The sequence below is a fragment of the Panicum virgatum genome, chromosome 5N (assembly GCF_016808335.1).
Source record: "Panicum virgatum strain AP13 chromosome 5N, P.virgatum_v5, whole genome shotgun sequence".
NCBI lineage: Eukaryota > Viridiplantae > Streptophyta > Magnoliopsida > Poales > Poaceae > Panicum > Panicum virgatum.
The window spans coordinates 58479894-58498689 of record NC_053149.1 but is presented as its reverse complement, the minus strand read 5'-3'; the positions used below and the strand labels follow the sequence as shown (position 1 = coordinate 58498689).

The 18796-nt window shown below is 49.5% G+C and overlaps 1 protein-coding gene across 3 annotated transcripts; it reads right to left on the bottom strand.

Moving 5' to 3' along the window:
- Positions 1-105: 105 nt before the first annotated feature.
- On the bottom strand, positions 106-5551 carry LOC120673257 (TLC domain-containing protein 4-like). Of its 3 annotated transcripts, none has more exons than XM_039954020.1 (9): positions 5225-5248; positions 3690-3841; positions 2630-2718; positions 2407-2542; positions 2228-2302; positions 1738-1859; positions 1583-1658; positions 912-971; positions 106-822 (listed from the first exon to the last, which is right to left on the bottom strand). In XM_039954020.1, exons 2-9 carry the CDS (start codon positions 3825-3827, stop codon positions 694-696), a joined length of 825 nt encoding a protein of 274 aa, XP_039809954.1. In that variant the 5' UTR covers positions 3828-3841; positions 5225-5248; the 3' UTR covers positions 106-693. The 3 variants fall into 3 exon arrangements, with proteins under 3 accessions (XP_039809954.1, XP_039809955.1, XP_039809953.1); XM_039954021.1 differs by lacking the exon at positions 5225-5248 and adding an exon at positions 4635-4832; XM_039954019.1 differs by lacking the exon at positions 5225-5248 and adding an exon at positions 5345-5551 and having other exon boundaries at positions 375-822.
- Between the last annotated feature and the right edge of the window lie 13245 nt (positions 5552-18796).

Here is an 18796-nt window from a genome sequence, read left to right as displayed (position 1 = left end):
TCTTTCCCTGGAAAGAGTAGGACGTTTCCCCTTGCCTTATCCAGCGCCTGCAAGAATCCCCCGCATCACGAACATTTCCAGGTACAAGCAATGCACACCACCAAATGAATACAAGCTGGACTAATCAAATCAGAAAATGTTCAACTCAAAACCTACACTGCATAAGCAGATCGAGCAAATCTAAATTCTGACCACCATTCATGCTTTTCAGTAACCTCCTTGTGACTGCTTAAATCACCTACACATTGAGAATTACCAAACTTGACAACTGAACTGCTGAATATGAGGTACTGCCAGCAAACTTTGCTTGTACTGGTAGAGAATGCACCGGCTACGATTCTCAAGTCAGAAATCAGAACGATAAGAACCGCATATTAAACCTGTAAGCAGAAGCGTGGAATTTCAACCTTTCTAGGTCTATATGAAGACTACTACCTAAATTGTTAAAGACGTAGAAGCATCTGATCCACAGAAAAACCATCCTCGGTCATGACCAGACATGCATATGTACAAGGCAGAGCATCCAGGGAAAATCTCAGGCTGTGTTGAGAGTATTTCTGAATCATGTACAATTGCTTTAGCATGTGCTACGAGCTGCGTTGACGGCTTTACTTGGGAAGAGCATGTAGTGGTAAAGTGGCTGTACGAAGGGATGACTGTCGATGTTGTGAGCTTGCGTTGCCATTCTTCTCTTCACTGTCTCTTGGCTAGCGTCTTTTTGAGGCCTCTCAAGATCTTGGCAAACCACATTGTGTTCATGAAAAGCAGTATTGTGGGCACAGCAAATATCAGAATGCAGCTAAAAGTGTGCATCTGCTTGACCTGTAAATATACAAGTTAATTATCATCAACCAAGCATAGCTTCAAAGTCATTAGTGAGATACTGCTGTATACCCTTGTAGTGGAAGTACCTGATCATAGTGAAAGTAGATGTGGTAAAACAAGTAGACGAATAGAATTATCCGTGCCACCTGCATGAAGCAATTGTTTCTCCACAGTTAAAGAAAATTATAGGAAGCTCCTAACCAGTACAAGGACGACTGTCTAACTGATTAGAGGGGGAAAATATGGACCAAACACAACTACTGATTCCTAGCATTCATATTTTCACTTGAAAAACTATAACGCTCCTATAGCACAAAGAGATGGGAAATGTCTAGGTGTCTAGTGATCTCCCTTCGCTCCCTCCTACCATAGACCTAGAGAGCTGGGAAATATCTATCGAGGCATAAGATATTCCAGGATGGCTGCACTTCGAAAAAGGAACCTTCTATCCCTTGCAATATAAAGCTTACAGAGAATTATACTTAACAAAATACTCCCTCCGTTCCAAAATGTAGGTCGTTTTGGCTTTTCTAAATTCATAGTGTTTGCTATGTCTTGGTGCATAGCAAAAGTTATGAACCTAGAAAGCTAAATCGACCTACATTTTGGAACTGAGGGAGTAACAAAATGTGCTATACAATTCTCCAGCTCATTCATGCATTCATAGGATTAGATTAAAATATAGTAAGTACTGTATGACCAGCAAGTAATGCAGTATTTGTAACTTGTAACATCCAATTACACTGTAGTAACATACCAGCCAAGCAACAAACATTGCAACACCATTGACAAGATAGGCCTTGGATTTTTTCAACCCAGCAGTATCAAGAAACCTTGATGACAGAACAGTCACAGGTCAGATACATTGAACTAGTATAAAAGAAAACATCGTGCATTCGTTTCAACAGATACCATCGTAGGTTGATTCCGGGTGTGGTTGTTTCAGAGATGAGAACCATGTATGTGTATAACTGTCCTTCCCCAGAATACATAGCATATACTATAGAAATAAGCGACAACATATGATGAAGAACCTGACAATGGTCAACCAGTAGTCAACAGACAACAAAGGAACCAGTGAATATTGAAATTCCATTTGTACAAATGTATGTCATTTGGACAAGGTGCAATCAATAGCGCTAACTTTGACTGCTAATATTGCTAGACAAGCATTTATACACTGGCTTAAGCAAGTGAAAGTAACAGGTTTACCATGACAAATGCTTTCATTACCATATTTTCGTAGTTTTTGCCAACATATTGTGGCAGAAATTAGTAGTCAAAGATGCCTTTAGTAGACAATACCATGTTAAAACAGCATGAATTTATATATACATGGAGTAGAAATAAAGCAAGGAGATACTAGAGAAAAAGATGTCAGCAATCAGGTATAGCAACTTACATACTCCATTCCACCAAGAGAAGGATACGCCCAGAGTATCATAGCAAGGTCAGTGATGAAATACCCAACAGAAACCTGGACAATTTAAAATTCAGTCAATTTGAGGGGAAAAAAAAAAGAGAAACTGTGTATGGTAACATAGACTATTCTTGAATGAATGAAATATTAACATCTTTTACCCCCAGAGTAAAATTGGATAGGTTTGAACTCCGAAAAGTTACTGGTCCGTCCAGCTGATCAGAAAATATGTTGGAGAAGAATACCAGGTACACTGACGTGACTGTGATGAAAACCGCATGGACAGTGGACATGCCCCTAAACAAGTAGAAATTGAATGTTGAATATAAGCGCTCACAATAATAAGATGAAATTGGAAATAACTTTTGCACATAATAGTTTCACCTGTTGTTCCACTCAAGCTTTTGGATTTTTGTAAGTGAACCATAGCCCTTGTAGTACAATGAGCTGATCAAGCTTGTGATGTCATAGGCCTGTGGGGAAAGAAACGTAAAACTTAGCCAAGATATGGGCAGTACTTATTTCAAACAAAGTAACTAGAGTTCTGACACACAAAGATTAATCACAAGAAGTTCCATGCAATAATTTAAGGTTGGAAGTAACACAAACTATAATTATTGTCAGCATGTTGTTATCTACTCATATTGCACTTGCTAGTTTGCTTTGGATCACCACACTGAATATTGGCTAGGCAGAACTGGCACATCGCGCATGTTATCAATACTTCAAGCACTTTTTCAGAAACCTTTAGTGATTCAATTCAACCCATGCTAATTTTCTCGGGCATCCTAAAGTAACTAAATTATTCAAACAAAAAGGATTCTGACATTTGTCCTGATATAATCAGCTTAAGTAAACAGAGAACAAGACGACTAAAACAACATTTGGCCTAATACAGTAAACTTTAGCAAACATAGAACAACAGTGATTAAACATATTATTCACAAAATAGCTCGTAATGCAAGTTCTAGTTCTGATTCTGCCAAAAAGTAGGGCAATTAATCATTCATGTCGATTTATGTTGGCGCAAAATGTAATTGACTTCAATTGCATTTATGGAGATTAAGTTACCATGAATTTTTCTGAATCTAAACAACTCATAATAAGACTGAATGTTAAATGCAAGCAAACTGTTGCAGTAATTTGGGAACTTACCACAATTGGCATATACACATGTAGTTAAAATCACAAATAGTTTCAACTTTCAACCAATCTCAGATACACCAAAAGTTTAATTTACTTCCATCTATAATTTTGTTTTCTCTAAGCTCCTCCACAGTCCTCAGTTTAACTGTAACAATTTTTTCCCAAACAAGGATGTACTAAACGAATAATCTTCTGATACCATTTAAATTTAAAAACAAGAACCATGTGAGTGTATTAATTCAAAGGTAGGCTAATCATGAATGTCGAGTGTCAACAGATAAGAGGGAGAAATTCATACCATCTTGCACATCAGGATCCCACCTAGTACAGCAGTGTATGAAACATACGAATCTGCAAGAATGTACTCCTTAACAAGTGACTCTGCTTTGTACTTGTAGGCCTTGGCTGCCAGCACTGAAGTCGTGGACAGGTCCATCCTCACTCAACAACCTAACGAAAGAGACGAGCCAAATAATGAGGCACACTTCCAGCCATAGTGCATAAACATAATAAATGACCACCACTGCATATTAACAATTAATTCGAGTCATCGAATAGCCCACATGAATGCAGAAGATGCCCAAAGATATGGGCCATTGCTACAGAACCATCGGATAATCATCAATGAAACAGGGATTGGAAGATTAAATGCGTAATTGGTAACCATACAGATCCCAAATTAAATGTGAAATATGGGAAACCATAAGGATCTGGCAACCTAACTTGACAGATCAGTAAATAAATATATAGATGTTTTAAAATCTGATAATGAAGCCAGATATACTCAATTCTTTTCCTGTTTCTAGCAGAAAATAGCAAGTATGACCATGCCTCAAATACTAAAACCAGACTAACTAGTTTAAGTGCAAATAAAGCAACAAGATACTGCCAAGGAAAATGATTCATCGATTTCAAAATTGGTAGTGCCACAGTTCAAGAGATAAACACAAAGATGGTCTTCAACATGAACAAAGTGCCCAGGTGTGAATCCGAACACCAATGCATAGATAGTTGCAGCTATGAACCTAATCATACGATAGACTACCATCTCTACAAACATATCAGTCGAAGAAACATGAATTCTAATGGAAAATCCATCAAATACTAACTATTTGTAGCCATTTGAAAACTAGTAAGAACATCAGCAAACAAGTGCCATGTGTCACCTGACAAACAATCAGTACAAAGAACATGATCAACAACCATTCAGACAAAAAATGATGGAAAATTTACACGAAGATACCAGAGAATATGCAGTGTTCCCCTGATCCCCTCCCACAAGAAATGAGCTCCAAGGACCCAAAAACTGCAGCTTATTGGCCTCCTAACCACATAAGGGTACCCAAGCACGCATGAGCAATCGTGAACACGACGAATAAAGATAACCGGAGGAAGAAAAAAGGGGGCAAGGGGGACAACTTTTTCGCTGCAGAATCCAACCGGCCAGCGAGGAAAAACAGCACAAGAAAAACCTCCCGCACATTGCGACCAATCGGGGCATGGAATCGATTCCCAGAAGGGTCACATAGATCAAAAGGAAACAACGGCCGCAGGACCCCGTCGAACGCGCGCGGTAACCGAACCGCACATCCCAACATCCTGGCGCTGCGGAAGAGGAAAACGGCGAACCGCAACCCCCTCCGCATTGCGTGCGGCACTGGACCGCGATCGATGGCCGAAACCCACCACCAGCATCAAAAGAAGCAACGCCGGAAACAGAACGCCACATGGCGGTGGCGGCCACAGCTGCGCCCCCCCTCCCACCCCACCCTCGACAAGGCGCCACCACCGCAAAAGCAACGAGGACCGAGATCAAACCCCACCCCGACCCACCTCGACGCCGCGGCGAGCCCACTCAGCGATCCCTAGGCCGCGCAGGATCAAGCGCGGAAATCAACAAGCGCCAGCAGAGCGGGGGCCGGGGTCGGGGTCGGAGGAGAAGGCATTTATTACCTTGCGCGGCGCGGTCACGGCACGCCGGGTGGAGGGGGCGCGGGGGCGGCGCTTGCGTTGGTACAAAGCAATCCGGACGGGGGCGGGATGGGTCGGGTTGGGATCGGAGCTGGCTATATTTCGCTTCCACGACGAGTTCTATCGCCTCGCCTGTTGCGACTTGCGAGACGGTCAGACGGAAGGGAGGAGGGGGGACGAGTGGAAGGGGGAGGAAGGGAACTGGAATGATAATGACCAATTAGGAGAAGGGTCTTGTCTTGTCTTGACATGAAAGAAAAGAAATATCATAATACTAACAGATAATGAAATCATGCAGAAAAAAGACAGAGGGATGGAGGAGCAGTATATATGAGTATACTATAGTCTTATGATCTCGATTCGTATGCGAGATGTTGATAGGTTGGTATTAATAATGCGTCGCAATTTGTGGGAATAAATATTGGGAGTCACCGGCTCACTGCCCATTATTAGTACATCAACATCATCATGCTTAGATATTAAATTTTAAACACCCATGTCAATGAGTGCGTGAGACTAAAAGATACTAGTCCCGTATCTTTGGCGCCCTTCTCTTTTTCTTAATCGCAGCCACCACCTATCGGGGAAACCTTTTCTGCGTGGATGATAGTTTGTTGGAGCTATATGGCGAGAATCGGAAAGTTGGAAAAAAAAATGGGTGCTTTGGATTTCTTGGAACGTCGAGAATTGGAAAGTCAAAAATCATGGCCGGTTCAATTGCATAACATTCCTAAAAACTCTTTTGAGAGCATTTGTGTTTAAGACCGACCTTGTTTTGACATCTTTGTCGTGTCAGGACAAATTTTAGCCTCCACAAGCTATTTGTATCTCTTTGATTTTAGGCACTTATCGGGTACTATGATTAGGAGCACCCTAACCAGAGGACTAAATCACCCTTAAAACATAAATACATATTAGGCAATCGGGCCCACGAAGGCCTACAACCTCTCTCCAATCCGAAGGAAATGAAAGGACTCAAAGAAACCCAATCTACGGCCCAACAACACAGTGCGATCCATTTGAGCCCCCTCGAACTCGCGGGGCAAACTCCGCCTCGCTCGAGGGTTCCCCGCCGAGACCCTCGACAGCGCCCCGCGTCTCCGCCTTGCTCGAGGGTAGCGAACCTACCCTCGAGCAAGCAAATCGGCTCCGCCTCGCTCGAAACCACCCCTCGACGGAAAGGACAAACTATCATCCGCTCCCCGCGCGCCGTACAGAGGCATTAAATGCCCACGACTCCGCCGCGGCACCCGGGTCAGATGGCGTCAGGCCACCACGCCGCACAGCAGCCGTGACCAGAGTCCCGTCCGCCAACTCCAGTCACTGCTCCACCATCCCCGGCCATGTGGCAACACTATGGGAACCTGCGATGCCCTGTACTGACGTGCCCGGCACGGTTGCCGCCACTGTGCTGCCAACTCCGTGTACCTTCCTCTGCTGCAGAACCCTCGACAGGTATGGGCGTGACCCTCGAACGCGGCCCATTCCTTGACCAGATCAAGACCCCGACCTGCAGGACCCTTGGGACGCTGCCACGCCACGCCTGGAGGACGTACCCTCCACAGCTGTAACACCCATGTGTTAATCGTGCTCGCTAATCACGATTTATCTCGCTAATCGTGGACTCAATTCGTCGTTAACGCTAATCGTGTTTGCATAGTAAACATCTACTTAGCTGTGTTCGATCTCGTTTTTGTCCTTGATCCGAGCTCCAAATCAATTTTCGCCCAAAACGAAAGTTGTAGATCTTTTCCTCCTCTACAACTTTTATTTTGGCCAAATTTCAAGTTTCTATATGAAAATTTGAGTTTTAACTAGTCAAACTCGGGCAAAAATCATTTAAACGAAGAAACAGTATCTCCACTGTACTCGTCACTGTGACGCTCGCCGGCCATACCGGCGACTGTGTTCGTCGGCGCCGCTCCACGCGTCGGCCGTCGACGATCCTCGCACACCGCGCTGCGCGAGCTTATCCGGTCGCAGTGCCGTTTCTCGTTTCTCCTCCCTTCCATCCCCATCCTCGAGCTCGAGCGGAGCTAGGTCGAGCAGAGTCACCGTCGCTCGTCGCACCGGCCACTGCTCGCCACCCCGCCTCGATTCATCGCGCCCCGAGCTGCGCAACCTCGCCCCGAAGCTCGTCCATCCCTCCACGAGTGCGGCCGTGCCCTACCCCAGCCGAATCGGCCTAGCACCGAGCTCAGACCGCCGCTCGCCATCGCCGTTCCCGCCGAGCTCCGCCCCTCTCCGTCGAGCTCCCTCTCCGAGGTCTCCTCCGCCCAAAATCGACCCACGGTGAGCTCAATCGCGGCCTCCTCCTACTCCCCGACCTTTTCCCCACCCGAATCGGCGCCGCCGTCGTCGAATCGCAGCCGCGCCGCCGCGGAACGCGCCGCCGCGGAACGCGCCGCCCGCCGCCCGCGTGCGCCGCCGGACCTTCCTGCTCCAGCCCGCAGCCCCCTACCGCGCGCCCTAGGGCCGCCTAGCCCCCCCGAAGCTCAAGCCGCCCGCCCTCGCCGCCGGCCGGCCCGGGCCAGGCCGGAACGCGGCCGCCGCCGCGCGCCCCGCCCTGCGCCGCCCTACGCCGCGCGCCTGTGCCCCTCCCCGCCCTGTGTTGGCTGCGGCCGAGCCGCGCCGCTCCGTCGGCCGGGCTCCGCCGGCGGGAGCCGGCCCGTGCGCCGCCCGTGCGGGCGAAGCAGAGGAGGGGGCGGGCCGGGTCGCTGACGGGTGGGCCCCGGGTGTCAGTCCCCCCCCCCTCTTTCCTTTTATGTTTTAAGTTTTATTTCTTTATTCCGGCTGAGAAATTCATAATTGCCTAAAAATTCATAGGAAAATGCGAAAAATGCCAAACAAATTTTGTTAGGTTTCTAAAATCATGATCTTCAGAGGAAAAATACTTAAGCATGCTTTTTGTCACTTTTGCTGTGATGAAAATTCAGTTTGTGTTAAAGCTAGTCTATTTTGTACCACTTGTTCTATAACTCTAAAAATTATGAAAAATTTGCAGTGGCTTAGTTCTTGCATGTGTAGTTCACTGAAAAAGTTTCAGGTGCTTGTTCTATGTACAAGTGTGTGGATATAATTGTTGTTTAATTGCTTTTCTAGGGTTAAGATAAATGCTTTCGATCGTCGTTAATTGTTGGAAAAATTCTATGGCATGCTTTACTGTCTTCACGTTACGCTATTTAATTGTGTTGCTAGATCATGGTTGCAAGTTAGGGTTTTCCTTATAGTTTTCCCTAACCATGCTCTTTTCTTGATTTAATTGTTGTTAGTTGTTTTAGAAAGGAAGCACTTCAGGCTAATTGCGTTGAACTTTCGAACCACATTGCTTTGTCTCGTCTTGTAATGCACCTTTTTTTTAAGCACTTATGCATTGCTCTGTGTCCTATCTGTTGCATGACATATTTTATTCGTGTAGACGCCACAAACGACGTTGTCCACGAGCTAGTTGCTGAGCCGGTCCAGGAGCCACGAGCAGGAGCGCTGCAGGAGGACGCCGTTGAGCACGCCCCCGGAGACCTAGTTAACCCCGCTGACCTGCAAGGCAAGCCCCGGAGCATAACCATAATTTAAAGTATTCAATGTTTATTTAAGTATTGTGCATTTATGTTCTAGGAGTTGAGTGGAACCATAGTATGCATGTTTCCCTAGGTACCGTGGGCCTATACTAGTATGCAGGTGTCGATAGAAATGCTTTGCTAAATAGGATTTCGGTAGAAGTCGAGTGATTACTGTCACTCGCGAGTTTAGGATCTTGATCCCTTAGCTTTGGCTTGAAATGAATTGTTGAGTAAAGAGAAATGGAGACCGGGCGGAAATGAGTTGGTTTTGGTATAGAATGGATGAAAAGAAATCTCCGCCTGTGTCGATTGAGGACCGTTCCGTTGTTGGCAGTGCTGATCGAGGATTGAACAGTACTAACCACATACCGGAAGTAGGAGGTAGTCGAAACCGGTAAGCTGTGTACCACCTTATAGCGGTGATTTGAATTCCGCCATGCTACGCTGGGCGTGGGAGTTGGCGGGTGTTGGATAGGATGCCGCCTCCGGGTTCTCCGGGAGTTCACTGCGAGGGGCCCATCACCTGGGTTTTAGCAGGCGTAGTTCAGATGCCGTGGTAATGTGGAAACAGTTGACGCGCGTGGCCCAACGGGGCTTACATGTGTCGTGTGAGTTAGGTCCACCTTGCAAGGTTAAATCGGATCGATTCGCCGTGACTCGCGGTTATGAGAGCCTTGATCTCTTTGTCACATCGTAGTAAGGAAGTGGAATGAAAACGGAATGGAAAAGACTGGTTTGGAAGTTACTAAAAGATAATCTGTTCCACCATGTGTGTTTTAGATGAATAGGCGAACTTAGTAATACTTGGTATACTAAATGGAGCTAAAATATTGAAAATAAGGATTCACTTCTAGCAGCTTTTCAGCAAAAGAACTCCAGAGCCAAAAAGCTTTGCATGTCTAGGTAATGGGCTAAGTATACCCAGAGTCGGATAAGCCTTGCTGAGTATTAGTATACTCAGGGTTGTTGTTGTAACCCCTCTGAGCAGGTTGTGTCCCGGCGGACTTCGAGGAGATCTGTGCGTCCTGGATTGGACAGCCGCTTCCTCCAGGTTGGACCGTCGAGTGGGCCCCATCTTGCCCGTGAAGATTGGGCAGGTTGGCGTCACATCGGTGGGCAGGATGTGGAGCTCACCTTTTATCGTCGCCGTAGCTATCGTATTGTATTTCGAACTCAGTTTTAAACTTCCGCTGTGCGTTTGACTCTGTTGTTTGTATTTAAGACTTTTATGTAAAACGGGTGTTGTAAATTAATTTGAAGATTTCTGTATGCGGGTAACACCTGTGCTTGTCTTCGTACGGGTCTAAGTGCAATTGTGATCCTGGAGTACAGTAGTTTAATCGGGATTTTACCCGACAGCCTGTCAGGTTACACCGTTTTAAGTGCACAGTAACTTGATTAAGTATTAAGATGATGGTTGGTGCATTTAAGCCGGTTTAATTTGAACGGTGCTGCTACAGCTGGCATCAGAGCTCTAAATTGCACTGGGGTGATTACCTTGCAACGATTTCGGGTTTTTCGAAAAGTTGACGCTAGATGCGCTAAGGAATAGAATAGATAGTTCGTATGCCCTAATTATTTATATAAGTTAGGTGGCAACTAAGTATCTATTTTATTCCAGCACTTTCAGCTTTTATTTTTTGTTAAATCTTACTTCTGTAACGACGCACCTACGTTGAGGTAAGCAAGGTAAGCATTCTGGTAGTCCTTAGAATAGCCCACGTGTTTCATACGTGCGCGGGTCCCGTATGTTGAGCATACGAGGAGGTGATAAGTCTCAATTCAAATGAGCCTGTCGCTATCTGCCGCCTGATATGGAGTGCGGATTTCATGCCGTGTGATTGTGATCACGGCCATTTCGTAAGGCAATGTTACGAGATGTAAACCTATCATGCGGTTGGCCATGACCGTGACCCTTGGGACACGTCTACCCTTGGATGTCCCGTAAGGCGAGTGTACGGGAAGTGAATACGTTGTTATGACGTATGCAGCGCTGCCCATTCAGCGTCGAACGTCTGGGTGCCATCTCTATAGTGGATGGTAATGTATGTGTGAATATGTGGGAAACTGCATATGCGTTACCCGTGTGGCGTAGGACACATGGGGGCCGTTCGTGTGTGCTGGCACGAAGGGTCCAGAAATGGATATTTATATCTGTCTCTGTGTTCTTCTGCAGGAAACTAACCACGTAAGCGCGTTATAAAATCCTTGATCGTAGGAACGACTAGTCTTTATATAGGGAGAGTACGTAAACGTGCCACCGATTGTTCTCGTATACCATATTTTGGTACTTGTTTGGATGAGAAACGCTAGAACGTGGCATGCATCTTGCATCTTGCATTCCTGAGTTGTTGTTTGTTTTGTTACCTTCGGTTGCGCTTCACAAAAATTTATTTGGATCACCATGTTTTTACTATGTGTTCTTAAAAATTTATTTGTGTTGCGTTACCAAGTTTAAATCTGTTCTTTTAAACAAATTTGTGACTTACGTTAGCACTATGTGTTCTTACAGATGGCTAGCTTCACGCACGTGATCGTGGACGCTGAGGGTTGGGCGCACTCCAATGCCCTCCACACCGGCCACTTTCCTCGTCTGCTGTGGCAGATGCTCAGGGCGTTTGACTACACTGAGCCCCCACAGTACTCCGGACACGAGTCTAGCTTGCTGGGCACCGAGCGCTGTCAGATGATCGTGAAGATTCCTGCTTGCCCCGCTCGCTTGGATTGGGACTCGTGGCAGCTCACTGTCTATGGTAGGAAGCTGGCAGACTCCTGGGAGATTGCAGCTAGGAAGGCTATTGAGGAGTTCTCAGAGAAGCATAATGCAGAGGTGATAGATACTCCTTACAGTGTGTTTCCCCTGAGGGATGAGACTACTCAGGCCTATACAGATCGGGTGAACCGCAACCTGAACTACATGATGCCCGACTACAATGTCAGGACAGCACTCTCGTTCAGCTACTCCTCAGCTTTGAGCAACATGTATGAGCAGCTTCGCGAGAAAAATGCGATATGCAGGAGCAAGGCTCGAGAGGCTCACCTCCATGAGCAGCACATGATTGGTACACAGGACAAGATCAAGACCCTGAAAGCCAAGTCTAGAGCAAGGAAGATCAGGATTCAGGAGTTACAGGAGGAGTTAGAGAACATGACTCAGATGGTGCAGCACCTTGAGGGGCAGCTTCAGTAGGCCCAGGAGTGGATTGAGGACGCTCAGGCTCAGGTGCAGGCAGCAGCAGAGATGGAGGCCGAGGCAGCAGAGGAGGAGCCAGGAGAAGAAGAAGAGGAAGAGGACCCTGAGGAGATCGAGGGAGTGTCAGGAGTGGAGTCGGGACCTGGGACTCCGTGAGGACACAGCGGGATAGTGTTGATTTTCCCCTTGCAGTGTAGCCTAACTGTAGGATAGTTGGGTAGGATCACCAACATAGTGCTCTAGGCTAACCTTGGGTTGAGAATTCTTTTGTGGATCACCAACATAGTGCTCTAGGCTAACCCCCACCAGCGAACCAGGAGGCAGTGTCCCCTCCGAATCCCGCCGCTTCATCAAGCTCGACAGCATGGCAGGCGCAGCTAGCGCGACTCATGGAGCTCGAGAAAAGGCTCGAGAAGGAGCGTCGGCAGACGCGATTGCTGCGTTCTACGCTTGAGCAGGAGCCCGCCATACGCGGTGCGCGTGCTCAGGCGGCAGGGCGCGTCGCTCAGGGGTGGATCCTGGCCGACGACAATGTCGACAAACTATTGGAACTAAAAAGGGCCAGCCAAAAACTCATCGCCGCGGCTTACCTGCTTCAAGCCATGCCGGAGCCCTCTACGACCGAGGGACGCAACATGCGCAATGAGGCAAAGGTGCTCATCCAGCAAGCTGCAGTCCAGCAAGCTAAGAGCTCTGCATCTCGCATGCGCTCGGCGGCTTCAAAGGACGGAGGACCGGCGCACCAGGGCCACGGGGCCTCGGTACACACTCCCCCAGGAGACAAGGGCAAGGCAGTCGCGGCCGACGACGCGAAAAGACCCTCGGTGCACGACCGCATCAAGAGGACTCCTGCAAAGGAGCGCCTCCATGACACGTGCGGGCACGTCGATGACGGCGATGCCCGCTACATCGTCAACGGGAGGAAGTACACCCCTCGACAGGGTGGCCGCTTCGACCCCGAGCACGACAGGGGAGTGACACCGGAGCCTCCGGGCACCCGTGTGTTCAGTCGGGAGATACGAACGGCTCCCTTCCCCCCACGCTTTTGACAGCCCACCACCCTCGTCAAGTACTCCGGAGAGACGGACCCTGCGGTCTAGCTCAATGACTCCCTAGCATGCTAGCTAGGCGGCGCGACGGATGACGCCGTCCTCATCCGTAACCTTCCTCTCCACCTGGCCGACGCCACACGAACACCATAAGGAAGATGCGCCCACAGAGGGCAGCAACAGCAAGACCAAGGTCCCCGCCAAGAAACAAAAGTGAGTGAAGAAAGGAAAGAAGCTGGTGTTGACGCTCCTTAGCGCCCCCGATTTGTATACCGTAAGCGCACGGTTTCGTGTAGCTTTTCCCTCAGAGTATTCCCCCAAGGTTTATCAATCCACAGAACCAAAGAGACAAGAAACAATCTACTAACATAGAAATTCCTTTGTGTTGATGTGGTGTAAAACGAATCTAATCTACTAAAAACGACAAACACCGAAGGTAGCGAGAGAAAGTTAGAGATAACCAATCTAGATCACCTAGATCATGCATATGTTGTAGTTCCAGCTAGATGAAGTGAAGTAAGGTAGATGTGAATCTCAATGAAAAGCCTCTTTAAACCCAAAATCTCCAATCCGATCCCTCGATACTCCGCCTACTCTGTGGAGATGGCCTGTCACGACGCCCCCCTTTTGAATGAAATACCCTGAAGCAAGTCGAACCCCATTTGGTAGTTCCGCCATGAACCTCTAGCCACCATGACTACAAGATCATGCTAAGCGATCTATCTCGATAATAGATCTAGGATGAAGCAAACCCAAAGAAAAGAACAAAAATCGAAAGAGAGAACATGGTCGCTAAACATTCGGAATCACAAATAACTTCACCATGAATGATTGTACATCACAAGATCACAACCGGGGCCCTACCTTGATCTTGATGATCCTAGCTCCAGAACTCTGACGTGGTCTTCCTTGCAAGGTTCCCATGTCGGCTAGGGCAAACCCTAGAGAACTAGCACGACCCTCGGCTATCCGAGAGGTGTCCCTCTATCTTCTCTGCTCCTTGGCGTCGTCTCCCGAATTGATCTCTGCGTGAACCTTGGGGAGGGGTCTTTAAATAGCCTCAGGAAACCCTAGGCAAAAGGGGAGGCCGAACCGACCTAAAAAAGGGCTGGGCCGGCCGGCCCAATGGGCCTAGGCCGGCCGGCCTGGCTCATTCCTTCGCCGTCTCGTGTCCTTCTTTCTCCCCAAGTCTCCTGGAATCTTCTAGAGTTTATGCCTTTCACGATTGCACCCCATTAGACGTCGTTATCTTCGAGATTTCTTCGAGGAAAAGGGTAGGATGGAAAATCATTCCTTAAATATCTCTTTGCTTTGCTTAGCCCCGAAGTATCTTGATCTTATCTTGTGGGCTTTGTCCTTTGGGCTTTATTGGAGGGTGGATGTGCATGAAAGGGCCTCTAATCATCATGGCCTTCGATCCTTTGTTCGGGCTTTGGCCTTCGTCTTTCTTCGTGTCATCACATGATCGTGGGCCTCGTCTTTTCATGCTCCAAAATTGGTCAAAAGACCTGCAAAAATGAAGTACCTCCAAAATATATGTGCAAACGCGAAAACGACCAATAATTGGGACGAGGTTAGGATGGTTAGTGATTTTGATATTAAATTCATGCCATTATCAAAGTTAAACAGGGGATAAAATGGATACTTAAGGAGCACCAACAGCTAGCCCCACCGAACCAGCACGGACAAGGGCAGGCGGAGGACTCCAACGAGGCCTTCGTCGCGGCCCCGGACCGCAATGGTCCTCGAGGCCTCCCTCGAGGCGATGGCGGCCTTTTTGACGACATGCTCAAGAAGCCGTGCCCTTACCACAAGGGCTCGGTCAATCACACCCTCGAGCAGTGCGAGATGCTCCGGAAGTACTACAACCGCGTCGCGCATCGCGACGAGGGCAAGAAGAAGGATGCGAACGACAAGGGCGGAGATGACGAGTTCCCCTCGGTGGAAAATGCCTTCTTCATCTTCGGAAGGCCGACGGCGAACATCACCTCTCGGCAGCGCAAGCACGAGCGCAGAGAAGTCTATTCTGTCACCAAGGCCACGCTATCCTACCTCGACTGATCGGAGGACAATATCTCCTTCGGCCGCGAGGACCACCCCCACTATGTCCCGAACCCGAGACAATATCCACTCGTTGTGGATCCCATCATCGGCAACACCCGCTTCTCCAAGGTGCTCATGGACGGAGGCAGCAGCCTCAACATCATGTACACCCACACCTTGGAGCTCATGGGGATCGGACTGGACAAGCTCCGCCTCAGCAAGTCGCCATTCCACGGCGTCACACCAGGGAAGTGAGTCCAACCCCTCGGCCAGATCGACCTGCCCGTCTGCTTCGGCACGGCAGCCAACTTCCGTAAGGAAGTGCTCACCTTCGAGGTGGTGGGGTTCCGGGGAGCCTACCACGCATCCTTGGGTGTCCCTGCTACGCCAAGTTCATGGTGATCCCCAACTACACCTACCTCAAGAAGAAGATGCCGGGCTCGAAAGGTGTCATTACCGACGGCTCCTCGTTCGAGCACGCCTATGAGTGCGACGTCGAGTGCGTCGAGCACGCCGCGGCCCTGGCGCTCGACGAGGCCCTCGCCGCGCAGATGCAAGGAATGGTCGAGGAGGCCATGGACTCCAAGTAGCGGCACGCGGGCACCTTCGAGCCTGCTGAGGGCATCAAGGATGTTCCCCTCGACCCGAAGACCCCCGACGGCAAGACGCTGAAGATCAGCTCCACCCCCGACAGCAAATAGGAAGTAGTGCTCGTCGACTTCCTCTGCGCCAACGCTGACATCTTCGCGTGGAGCCCCTCGGATATGCCTGGCATCCCGAGGGAGGTCGCCGAGCACTCCCTTGATATCCTGTCGAACTCCAAGCCAGTCAAGCAATGCCTGCGGAACTTCGACGAGCTCAAGTGGTGCGCGATCGGCGAGGTGGTGCACAAGCTTTTGGAGGCCGGATTCATCAAGGAGGTATTCCATCCCGAGTGGCTTGCTAACCCTGTCTTAGTTAAGAAAAAGAGTGGGAAATGGAGGATGTGTGTAGACTACACTAGTTTAAATAAAGCATGTCCTAAAGTTCCCTTTCCTTTGCCACGAATTGATCAAATCGTTGATTCAACTACGGGATGCGAACTTTTATCCTTTCTCGATGCATATTCTGGTTACCACCAAATCAAGATAAAAGAGTCTGACCAGCTCGCGACTTCTTTATCACTCCTTTCGGCATGTACTGCTACGTCACAATGCCCTTTGGCCTTAGAAACTCCGGAGCCACATACCAGCGATGTATGCTCCATGTGTTCAAAGACCATATAGGGCGGACCATAGAGGCATATGTCGACGACATCGTTGTGAAATCTAGGAAGGCGGACGACCTGGTAGTCGATCTCAGGATCGCGTTCGATTGCCTTAGGGCTAAGGGGGTGAAACTCAACCTCGAGAAGTGCGTGTTCGGAGTTCCTCGAGGCATACTCTTGGGTTTCATCGTCTCCCAGCAGGGCATTGAACCCAACCCTGAGAAAGTCTCGGCCATCACTCGGATGGGACCGATCCGAGACCTAAAGGGGGTATAGAAGGTCATGGGATGCCTAGCGTCCCTCAGCCGATTCATCTCACGCCTTGGTGAGAAAGGTTTGCCTCTGTATTGGCTCCTTAGGAAATCCGAACGCTTCTCATGGACCCCCGAGGCCCAGGAAGCCCTCGACAAACTCAAGGCGTCGCTTACTAGCGCTCCGATCCTAACACCACCAGTGGACGGCGAGCCCCTCTACTTATACGTGGCAGCCACGACTCAGGTCGTCAGCGCAGCTATCATTGTGGAACGACAAGAGGAGGGACACGCTCTGCCCGTCCAGAGGCTGATGTACTTCATCTGTGAAGTGCTGTCTGAAACCAAGACATGGTATCCACAGATCCAAAAACTGCTCTATGCAGTGATTCTGGCTCGGCGCAAGCTGCGCCACTACTTCGAGGCCCATCCCGTCACCGTGGTCTCATCCTTCCCCCTCGGGGAAATAGTCCACAATCGGGAGGTCACGGGTAGGACAGCCAAGTGGTTAGTGGAGCTGATGGGAGAGACCCTCACCTACGCACCTCGCAAGGCGGTCAAATCCCAGATCTTGGCAGACTTCATAGCCGAGTGGACCGACACTCAGCTGCCCCCACCCCAGATTCAAGTGGAATGTTGGCTCATGTACTTCGACGGGTCGGTGATGAAGACCGGCGCAGGCGCGGGTCTGCTTTTTGTCTCACCCCTCGGAGAACACATGCGCTACGTGGTGTGTTTGCACTTCCCGACGTCCAACAACATGGCGGAGTATGAGGCTCTCCTCGGCGGCCTCCGCATCGGCATCGAGCTCGGCATCATGCGTCTCGACGTCCGGGGGGACTCCCAGCTCATCATAGACCAGGTGATGAAGGAGGCCAGCTGCCACGATGAGAAGATAGAGGCATACTGCAACGCAGTGCGTCACCTCGAGGACAAGTTCGACGGGCTCGAGCTTAACCACATCGCGCGTAAGTACAACAAGGAAGCGGACCAACTAGCCAAGATCGGGTTCGGGCGGACCACCGTTCCCCCAAACGTCTTCGCCCGCGACCTCGCTAAGCCGTCTGTAGACTTCAAGGACCCTGCGGAAGCCGTCGGAGCGGCACCCGGACCCTCGGGGGCTGCGACCACGGAGCCATCGACCGAGGACCCCTCGACGGAGGAGCCCGAGGCCATGGACACTAACTTCGAGACCTCCTCGGTGGACGAGGCGGAAGCAATGGAGATGGACAATTCCCCGCCCCCGCGAGATTGGCGCACCCAGTACCTTGACTGGATGATTCGAGGGGTCCTACCCTCGGATCATGCTCAGGCACGACGCATCGCTAGGCGGGCCAAGTCCTTCGTTCTAATCGATGACGAACTGTACAAGCGCAGTCCCTCGGGCATTTTGCAACGCTGCATCCCGATCCCCGAGGGCATCACGCCGCGCCACGTACCCTCGTGGGCAACGCATTTCGACAGGGCTTTTACTGGCCCACTGCGATCGCCGACTCCACTGACATTGTGCGGACCTGCGAGGGTTGCCAGTTCTATGCCCGGAAGACACACCTCCCGGTTCACGCTCTGCAGACCGTCCCCATCACGTGGCCATTCGCCGTGTGGGGACTGGACCTCGTTGGTCCGCTGCAGAAGGCGCCCGGGGGCTTCACTCACTTGTTGGTGGCGATCGTCAAGTTCTCCAAGTGGATCGAGGCTCGACCCATTGGCAAGATCAAGTCTGAGCAAGTTGTTCTGTTTTTCACTGACATTGTCTTCAAGTTTGGGGTCCCGAATTCGATCATCACCGACAAAGGCACCCAGTTCACGGGAAAGAAATTCTTGGCATTCTGCGACAGCTACCACATACGCGTGGACTGGTCGGCTGGGGCGCACCCACAGACGAATGGGCAAGTAGAGCGTGCCAATGGCATGATCCTCCAATGCCTCAAGCCAAGGATCTTCAACAAGCTGAACAAGTTTGGCCGGAGGTGGCTCACAGAGCTGCCCTCGGTTATTTGGAGCCTGAGGACGACCCCAAGTAGAGCCACGGGCTTTACTCCATTCTTCCTCGTATATGGCACCGAGGCCATGCTCCCCACGTACTTGGAGC